The sequence below is a fragment of the Suillus subalutaceus genome, assembly GCF_016647625.1.
Source record: "Suillus subalutaceus strain FC151 chromosome Unknown DFJ58scaffold_252, whole genome shotgun sequence".
Lineage (NCBI taxonomy): Eukaryota > Fungi > Basidiomycota > Agaricomycetes > Boletales > Suillaceae > Suillus > Suillus subalutaceus.
Genome location: NW_024540501.1, coordinates 46,982 through 56,667, shown reverse-complemented (window position 1 = coordinate 56,667; position 9,686 = coordinate 46,982). Strand labels below are relative to the sequence as shown.

Sequence of the window (9,686 nt, the reverse complement as noted above, 5' to 3'; positions counted from 1 at the left end):
TATGCTGATCTCAACACCTTGTCCATCGTTACTTCGATGTGCGTCTTCCTCTACATATCCGGTCCGACATCTTACCTGTCTGTTATTGCACAGGTTCTTCACATTTGCCATCAAAGAAGCGTTTCGGCGCCACCTCTCAGGGCCGATGACACTGTTCAAGCTTCGCATTGCAATAGCGTTGAGCAAGTCGACCTGGGTATTGCAAGAGAGATTTCTCAAGCTGTCGGCCCTCACTGTGGTGGTTTATGCGATGGTCATATTCCTGCACACGAGGTCTGCACTTTTCTCAATGAACCTAGCGGAGATATGTTTGACGCTGGTTTGTACAGTTGGGGCACTTTACTCCTCCCCACCCCTGTCCAATGGCCTGTGTTAATGTCCGGAACGGAACTAGATCTAGGATCTGTTGCATTTATAAACCAGTTGGGTACGGACCTCATTACCCTGGAAGCGAACCCTTGTATGTCACTGTTTCAATTTCAATGGCCAGCAATAGTCGGGGTGCTCAAGAGGAACCGTTCTAGTACAAGCACCTGCATTTGAAACCATCAATGTCTTGACTCTCCTCAGTGGTGTTGCTGCCATTGACGATCAAGGAGGTGTGCAAACGAGTAGTATGTTCAGCTTCAACGGAGTTTCATACAATCAGTCGACTGGTGGGTACTTCGGCGCTTAAAGATGATGGGCTCACTTGAAACTCGAAAGGTGGAGTTCTTCCTGCGATAGAGGAGTACTCTGGATCATCAAACCCGCCGGGTTCTGACGTTGACCTGGCGTTCTCTGGGGGACGAGTACCGGTTGATACCACTTTTGACTGGGGGCACGCACGCGATGCAGGCACTCAAGGCATTGCGCAGAACTACTCTGTTACACAGCAGGGTGTCACAGCAAATGTTACATGCCAGCCGATCGACCGCAGTCAAAATACATTTAGTATCTATCAAGTACCGACACAAGGGCCGGTTATCATGTTTATCACGTGGGAAGCTGTTGCGAATTGTTCTGGAAGTGCGTTCATCTCTGCCATGAACTCGTTCACAGCTAATCAGCTCCAGATTCAAATTCCCAGTACTACTTCACCGCTGGCAACGCGAGTGGTCAGATGGACAATGCAACCCAGGGACTTCTCCCCACTGTTATATGTCCCAACCCAGAAAACTCGACATTCAACCCATATAAGTTTGGTACGACTTTTGTTATTTCTCGGTGTCTTGCGAGTAAACTGTTTGCAGATGTTTTTATGGCAGGCTTGTACAAGTATAACTTTCTGCCAACGACCGTTTGCGAGGTCGTTCCCTACCTGACCACAGTTAACGTCACTTATAATGGAGGCATAATATCTGTCGATCGGATTGGTACATTTTCTGGCTTAACAAGTAGTCCGAGTCTTCCTCTATCTCAGTACATCGCAACTGTGATTGCTTATCAAACGGGGACAAACCAAGGCATGACCATGAATACAATTGGTGACTTTTTGACCGCGTACGGTACCAGCAATGGATCAGTCATGTACAGCGAACTAGTGACTATCTCTGCTTCCTCTGATATCAATATGACTTATTTCTTTGTAGGAAAATTACTTGCGCGGTATTACAGAGTTTGCCTCCACTGTAAGTGACCTTCATGCATTCCGTGGATATTATTGAGCATTGCATCTAGCAACTTCGATCCGGATACTCTGCTTCGGGAGTTCCGTCGAATATGACAAGGTCGACGAACGGCACGATGTATATCACGACGTACGGCTGGCGAAGCAAATCTTACACATATATCCTTCTGCTTGTGGTGATCACCGTGATCTGGGGCGCCACCATATTAACCGCTGGGTACAGCCTCATCCAAGAAACAATCCATCCCTCTGATCCATCTTTCGACTTTTCTGATCCTATTCATCTCATCATCGCGGCATCTGGCGGAAGACTTGAATCACAGCTTCACGACGGTGATGGAAATGAAGTAGACAATAGCGAGGACATTGTCGTTCGGTTTGAAGATGTACCGGAGAAAGTGGGAAGGGGAATCAGCAAGAGAATGATCCCTGTGGTTTAGAAACCCCTGCCGAAGACTGGGGTTCCATTGTTTGTACTAGTAAATTCACACATTGTTTTGCACTTGCCGTTACTTGCTTCGAAAATTCAAAAACTTAATTTCACTTGAAGCACAGATCTTCGCGTGGGCACGCTTACAAAGGCAGTGTTTCACTCATTCGTGTCAACGCTCGCACTCATGAGTACTGAGCTCGCGATCCGCTCTGGACGGTCAATATCGTATACATCATAATAGTCCACATAGCCTAGGTCGTCTATCGACGGCTTGCCTCATAGACGGGCTGGTCACCAGTCTAAGCCTAGGTAGGCGCCTAGAGTTCTGGCGGTTTATAACCGGCAGAACTAAATCCAAGTAAGTAGTAGTTCTGCCCCCTACACTACCATCGGTGATGCATTGATACATCAAAGCACTGCAGTGATGATGCAGTAGGTGATGCATGGCAAGTGATGCACCAAAGTAGTAGCGATCATGGTGATGCATCACTGCATCCCTGCAATTGCAGCAAAATCTTCCATCAATATGACAAGGACGCCTGCAAGCTGTGATACTGGCACTGTAAAGCTCTGTACAGAACATAGTTTACTGATCGGCGTTTGTTGCTTCCGCCTCCTCACACGGGTACCTAGACCTAATTCGCTTGCTTGCTTCTCGCCTTCCGTGGCATACATGCACTAAATTAATAGCGCCCTGCCGCAGTACTTAACTTGAAGATGTCGGATGGATACCATCACGAAGTCCATTCCGCGCGTCTACCTTCGAAATGCACTTCGTCAACCTTGTCAAAATCGTGAGCCAACCTCCACCGTGACTGGTCTCCGGGGCCTCGTTGATTAAGCTTTCTCGCAGCGCTTGAGTTCTACTAGTCTGCTCCTCGTGACTATCTTCGGCCAGACTGTGATCATGGGTTTTGCATGGGGCTTCACTGGAGGAATCGTGTTCACAGGGGTTCTCGCACTACCTGATCATATCGTTTATCTGATCGGGAGTATCCGACCGTGCTAACCTTGATAGTTACGCTGATCTCGACTACCTTGTCGATCATTACTTCGATGTGCGTCTTCTTCTACATATCCAGTCCAAAATCTTACCCTCACAGGTTCTTCACATTTGCCGTCAAAGAAGCGCTTCGGCACCACCTCTCAGGGCCGATTGCACTGTTCGAGCTTCGCACTGCAATAGCGTTGAGCAGGCCGACTGGGTATTGCGATGTAAATCTCTCAAGTTGTCGACCCTCACGTTGGCGGTTTATGCGGTGGTCACATTTCTGAACACGAGGTCTGCACTATTCTCAACGAACCCAGCGGAGATGTATTTGACGTTTGTTCATATAGTTGGAGCACTTTACTCCTCCCCACCCTTGTCCAATGGCCTGTGGCAACGTTCGGAACGGAACTAGACTTGGGATCTGTGGCGTTTGTAAACCAGTTGAGTACGGACCTCATACCCCGGATGTGAACACTGGTATGTCACTGTTTCAATTTCAATGGGTCAGCGACAATCGAGTGCTCAAGAGGAACCGTTTCAATACAAGCACCTGCGTTTGAAACCATCAATGTCTTGACTCTCCTCAGTGGTGTTGCTGCGGTTGATATTCAAGGAGGTGTGCAAACGAGTAGTATGTTCAGCTTCAACGGAGTTTCGTACAATCAGTCGACTGGTGAGTACTTCGGCACTTAAAGATGATAGGCTTACTTGAAACTCCAAAGGTGGAGTTCTTCCTGCGATAGAGGAGTACTCTGGATCATCAAACCCGCCGGGTCCTGACGTTGGCCTGGCGTTCTATGGGGGACGAGTACCAGTTAACACCAGTTTTGACTGGGGAAACCTCGCAAGCGATGCAGGCACTCAAGGCATTGCGAAGAACTACACTGTCACACAGCAGGGTGTCACAGCAAATGTTACATGCCAGCCGATTGACCGCAGTCAAAATGAATTTAATTTAAACCCACACACGACGCAAGGACCGGAAATCACGTTTTCACGTGGGAAGCCGTTGCGAATTGTTCAGGAAGTGCGTTCATCTCTGCATGAACTCGTCCATAGTTAAATTAGCTCCAGATTCAAACTCACAGATCTACTATACCACTGGCAGCGTGAGTGGTCAGATAGACAATGCAACCGAGGGATTTCTCCCCATTGTTGTATGTCCCGACCACTTTCGACGACATTCAACCCATATAAGTTTGGTGCGGCTTTTGTTATTCCTTTGGTGTCTTGCGATTAAACTGTTTGCAGATTTTTTATGTCTGGCTTGTACAAGTACGACTTTCTGCCAACGACCGTTTGCGAGGTCGTTCCCTACCTGACCACAGTTAACGTCACTTATAATGGAGGTATAATATCTGTCGATCGGATCGATACATCGACAAGCAGTCCGAATTTTCCCTTATCTCAATACATCGCAACTGTAATGGCTTATCAATCGGGGACGAACCAAGGCTTGACCACGAATACAATTGGTGACTTTTTAACCGCGTACGGTACCAGCAATGTATCAGTCATGTACAGTGAACTGGTGACTGTTTCCGCTTTCTCTGATATCAACATGACTGATTACTTTGCAGGAAGATTACTGGCGCGGTATTACAGAGTTCGCCTCCACTGTAAGCGACTTTTTATGCATTCCGTAGATATTATTGAAAATTGGATCTAGCAACTTCGCTCCGGATACTCTGCTTCGGGAGTTCCGTCGAATATGACAAGGTCGACAAGCGGCACGATGTATATCATGACGTACGGCTGGCGCAGCCAAGCCCACACATATATCTTTCTGCTTGTGGAGATCACCATGATCTGGAGCGTCACCATTTTAGCCGCCGGGTACAGCCTCATCCAAGAAAAAATCCATGCCTCCGATCCATCTTTCGACTTTTCTGATCCCGTTGATCTCATCATCGCGGCATCTGTCGGAAGACTTCAATCAGAGTTTTGCGAAGGTGATGGGAACGACGTAGACAATAGCGAGGACATCACCGTTCGCTTTGAAGATGTACCTGACAAAGTGGGAAGGAGAATTGGCAAAAGACTGGTCACTGTCATTCCAGAACCCCTACCAGAGACTGCTTGACCTCGCCCACTGGATGTCGATGTTCGCGCCCCAACATCTCGGTCGACGGTGGAGCATGAAAACCATTTGTTTACCAAGGCTCGTTGATCACCGTGACATTATTACTACTAGTAGGTGCAACAAGAACTAATTCGATCACTATAAACAATATCGCGAGTCTATTTTTCAGCGAGTTCTTGGACACTGGATGACTTACTTGGCTAAGAGTCTAAGACTGGTCAAGATGGACGTCTACAAGTCGAAGCATGCATTGACAGTAGAATCACATAGTAATATTGGCAATCCTAGTCATTTGCCAACGCAAATGAAATAAAAAGATTTGTCACGGTTACGTAATTTGTATTGACGAACTTCCGAGGTTCCTGAGGTTCCTATCCATGGGTTGGAAAAGTTCAGCGTGCTTTGATTTACCTACAGCTACACATTGATATCTACCGTATATACGCCATCTCCACCCATGCTCGTAATTTCTTTTTTGGTGCACGCCTCTTGCCTGCTCGATGAGCTGACAAGGTACTTACTATATGTAGTGCCTGAGTTACTATATCAGTAGCGTAGTCAGCCAGCCAATGAAAATCGTCATCGTCAGTGCCAAACGTGACTTCGGGTTGTATTCCTCGTCCTGGCGGCTGCCGCAAGTAATTATGGAGGCCGAGTCTTCCATCGCAAGCGTTGAGGATCAACGCGATACTCACTCACGTCCACAATTCCGTAGCGGACAGGAAGGCAGGGACATTTCTACCTCGTTCAAGTTGCCAGCGTCTGCTCGCTGCATCTCCATTATACCTGAAATTCGGTGGAAGATTTTCCAGTTGATCCATGATGCCAGCGACAACCATAACGCTCGGCACTTGGGAAACAAGACCCTTCTGGCGCTTGCCTTGACATGCAAGTCATTCACGGGACCTGCACTGAAGCTTTTGTGGCAAGACCTATCCGAGCTCGCACCACTTATTAAATGTCTCCCGCGGAGCCTATGGAAACAAGTGGAAAAAATTGGTTAGTCAAGCTCTGGCTCATACTCGAGAGCATACCAGTTCATACCATTTGCCAGGAATTTCAAAGAGTCATGACCTTAGATGACTGGTCTATTTTCTGCAAATACAATCATCACGTCCGTTCACTCAGAACAGATGTATATCCACTGCTTGGTACCGAAATCTGGCATGCCCTCAGCTGTCCTCCTTTCTCCCTTCCCTTGCTCCCCAACCTGATGTCTCTCTCCTGGGATCGGCTGGCAGCGAGGCATTCCTATGTATCCGGTTGTTTGTGTGCCCAAAAATAACGAAACTCGATCTCTATCCATACTCCTTTGGTCCAACCGAACACTCCATCTTGTCATGCATCTCGATGCTGTGCCCTTCTGTCTCGCACTTTGATTTTAGTTCAGTCACAAAATCAGCAGAAGACCCATCAACTGCATTACAAGGCTGGTCTCATCTAACATCAGTGACCACTACAACAGTTTCCGAGGCCGGAATGCTACACCTATCCAAATTGCCTTCACTCCGATTTCTACAACTCGAATTACCTTCAACACCCATGTCTGTGGTTACGCAAAAGTTCCAGCATCCTGTGTTCTGCGCGTTGCAAGAACTGAACGTGGAATGCAGCAGTCTGGTGCTCTTAGATGCTTTTTTCGAGAGGTTTTCCATTGCTCCAAAAGAAATCTGCCTTGACATCATTGGTGGTGTGGATTCCGCGCGAGCCCTGCCACCTTCACTCTCTCGTTTATCTAACGGATGTGTGCACGACTCACTGGAATGTATGGAGCTCTACATCGACGATCAGCCTACAGATCACGTCACCTCAATTAGAACTGCAGTTTTACGACCGCTATTTGCCTTCCGCAATCTTCGCAAGCTCGACTTCAGAGCCTACCAGAACTATACTTTGCGATGGGATGATGCAGTCCTTTTGCAGATGGCGAAGTCCTGGCCCCTCCTGGAAGTGTTACATCTCAATCGATACGACCATTCGAGTCGTGGAGTCACTCCAAGTGCCTTCATCTCGCTGTTGCAGCATTGTCCGTGTTTAATCTCGGTTGCCATTATCGTGAACTGGTCTACTATCGACGAATGTGACGTATCTCCGGATGCTCCTCACCAAGGATTTGCACACAAGACATTATCTGAGGCATTCTTTGGCAGTCCAAGGATTCGCCATCCGACAAGGATCGCCGCTTTCATCTCAGCCATCACGCCCAATTTGGAGTCAATTGTTACATGGGACCCCCAGTTTGGTAGGGGACAGCAAGACTCTAAAAAATACATCACTAGGTGGAAATGCGTCTGTGATTTAATCAAGGCTTTCTCATGGTCCGTGAGCAGGTTAGGAGGATGGTGCTGAATGCAGGCGAAGGAGTTGATGGAAACGGAATCGCGCAGCCAGCGCATGAGACCGAAAATGGCGATGCGGCGACTGGTGAGGGTGACAATGGTGAAGGGTAGAGAGGTTTCTGAAGAAGATAGTGGAAGTGAGGGTGAGTCAGAATATATGTCTGACGAGTCCTCAGAGGAGGAGGAAGAGTGATTCAAAACATGTACTTCAACGTACTGAATTTCCCGGCCTCGTGGGCTGTTTTTTTAGGCTTCAGACTATCGAAACAGAGTCTAGAATGCAGACGATGACGACATTGTGTCGAAGCTCCTCGCAGCTTTGTGTGTTCCACGGTCGTTTTTTCTCATCTCCAGGACTGCACCATCGTTGGACGAAAGTCCGACAACGTGATGCGAATATTCGCTATATTAAACGCTTGGGTGAGAGATTACTGGTGCTTGACTAGTCGATCGATGGGTTCTCCGTTGTGACCCAATCGTCTGTCTTTACTTCTTAGGCAAAGCATACTTCCTGACAAGCCGATAGGTTCTTAAAGATCTTCAAAGTTCAAACCACTCATGGGTGCCGGTGATGCTTGGAACGATGGTTGTGCTGCTTCTTCTGCCTTGTGAAGTTAGGGTGTCAAGCACGGGTTGAGGACTAGTGGGCGAGATTCTTGCTGTAAGCTGTAGTGCCTGTAACTGCTATTTTCATCAGCTTCATGTTGGCTTCATAGCGTTAACTCTCGCGTGTTTGGTAATCCGCTCGCTGCTGGACACTGCGTTGAGTCATGTAAAGTACAATATCAATGTGACCAGCCACAGCTGTAGATAGCCCAAAAGTCTCAAGGACATGCGATGATTAGATCCTACAACAGCGTTCACACCCTCACTGATAACTGCTTCAGCTTCAGGCCCAGCAAGTGTAAAATCTGCAGAGATCATGTAAATATATTTAGAATTGTGTGAAATCGACAAACTGACCGATGTAAGGCAAAGACATCCCCTTTAGGAAGTTGATAAAACGTTGAGTGTTCGATCGCATACAGACCGTTACGTAACTTGTACTGTACTAGTAGATCATCGACATCCATCGTGGTGGTGCCAAAGTTCGGGTCGTCCTGCGCTCGCCGTGTGCATAGTACTTACGATGAAAGTCGAGTTCTCCGTCGAAAGCGTTAAGCATCAACGCAAGGCCCAAAAGTTCCATAGCGGACAAAGAGGCTGCGACGTTTCTGCTTCGTTCAAGTTACCAGCGTTTACTCGTATTTCACCTGAACTTCGATGATGCAAGATTTTCCAGCTGGTCTATGATGCCAGTGACAACCCTAAAGCAAGGCGCTTTGGAAACAAGACCCTCCTGGCGCTTGCCTTGACGTGCAAGTTATTCACGGAACCTGCACTAAAGCTTTTGTGGCAAGACCTGCCCGGGCTTGCGCCACTTATCAAATGTCTCCCGCGAAGCCTATGGAAACAGGTGGAACAAAAATTGGTTGGTCAAGCTCGGGCTGACATTCGAGACGCACATGAGTTCACACATTTGCCAGGAATTCCAAAGACTTATGACCTTAGATGACTGGTCTATTTTTTGCAAATATCGCCATCACGTCCGTTCGCTCAGAACAAATGTCTATCCGATACGAGTTGGTGCCGAAATTTGGCGTGCCCTCAGATGTCCTCCTTTCCCCCTTCCCTTGCTCCCCAACCTGATGTCTCTTACCTGGAGCTCCGATAGCAACGAGACGTTCCTACGGATGCGGTTGTTTGTAAGCCCCAAAATAACGACACTCGATCTCATCCCCGACACCTTTGATCCATCCGAACACTCTGTCTTGTCATGCATCGCAATGCTGTGCCATTCTGTCTCGCATTTTCGTTGCTTGCGTGTTTATCCACAGAATCAGAAGGCTCCTCGACTGCACTACAGTGCTGGTCTCATCTAACATCAGTGGCCACTTCAATACTTTCGGAAGCCGCCATACTACACCTATCCAAGCTGCCTTCGCTCCAGTTTCTACAGTTCACATTGCCGTCAACACCTATGTCTGTGGATACACAAAAGCTGCAGCATCCTGTATTCTGCGCGTTGAAAGAACTGAACATAGAGTGCAACAGTATGGTGCTCTTAAATGCTTTTTTCAAAAGGTTCTTTGTTGCTCCAAAATTATTACCTCTTGAAATCTCTGCTGGTGTGAATTCCGCACGGGCCCTGCCGGCTTCGATCTCCCGCCTATCTAATGGATGTGCTTACG

The 9,686-nt window shown here is 47.7% G+C and overlaps 5 protein-coding genes across 5 annotated transcripts; all 5 read left to right on the top strand.

Annotated features, from left to right (window-relative positions):
• On the top strand, positions 1–2,118 carry DFJ58DRAFT_228928 (uncharacterized protein). The gene is made up of 9 exons (XM_041379356.1): positions 1–38; positions 94–273; positions 330–460; positions 525–656; positions 706–1,008; positions 1,056–1,184; positions 1,233–1,522; positions 1,572–1,610; positions 1,660–2,118. Coding segments are annotated over exons 1-9 (1,596 nt in total). The 5' UTR covers positions 1–36; the 3' UTR covers positions 2,050–2,118.
• A 1,295-nt stretch (positions 2,119–3,413) lies between these two features.
• On the top strand, positions 3,414–5,116 carry DFJ58DRAFT_847876 (uncharacterized protein; the record flags this gene model as incomplete). Its single annotated transcript, XM_041393531.1, has 7 exons — positions 3,414–3,510; positions 3,542–3,706; positions 3,756–4,060; positions 4,102–4,142; positions 4,285–4,564; positions 4,614–4,652; positions 4,703–5,116. 7 exons carry the CDS (start codon positions 3,414–3,416, stop codon positions 5,114–5,116), a joined length of 1,341 nt encoding a protein of 446 aa, XP_041235970.1.
• Positions 5,117–5,713: 597 nt separating this feature from the next.
• DFJ58DRAFT_228911 (uncharacterized protein) lies at positions 5,714–6,333 on the top strand. The gene is made up of 2 exons (XM_041379354.1): positions 5,714–6,115; positions 6,171–6,333. The coding sequence occupies exons 1-2, from the start codon at positions 5,761–5,763 to the stop codon at positions 6,197–6,199; spliced, it is 384 nt and encodes a 127-aa protein (XP_041235969.1). The 5' UTR covers positions 5,714–5,760; the 3' UTR covers positions 6,200–6,333.
• Positions 6,170–7,599, top strand: DFJ58DRAFT_228920 (uncharacterized protein). Its single transcript, XM_041379355.1, has one exon. The coding sequence runs from the start codon at positions 6,467–6,469 to the stop codon at positions 7,463–7,465; it is 999 nt and encodes a 332-aa protein (XP_041235968.1). The 5' UTR covers positions 6,170–6,466; the 3' UTR covers positions 7,466–7,599.
• A 912-nt stretch (positions 7,600–8,511) lies between these two features.
• On the top strand, positions 8,512–9,310 carry DFJ58DRAFT_228909 (uncharacterized protein; the record flags this gene model as incomplete). Its single annotated transcript, XM_041379353.1, has 2 exons — positions 8,512–8,926; positions 8,982–9,310. A coding segment is annotated over exon 2 (314 nt), but the record flags the coding sequence as incomplete, so codon positions are not given.
• Positions 9,311–9,686: the final 376 nt, after the last annotated feature.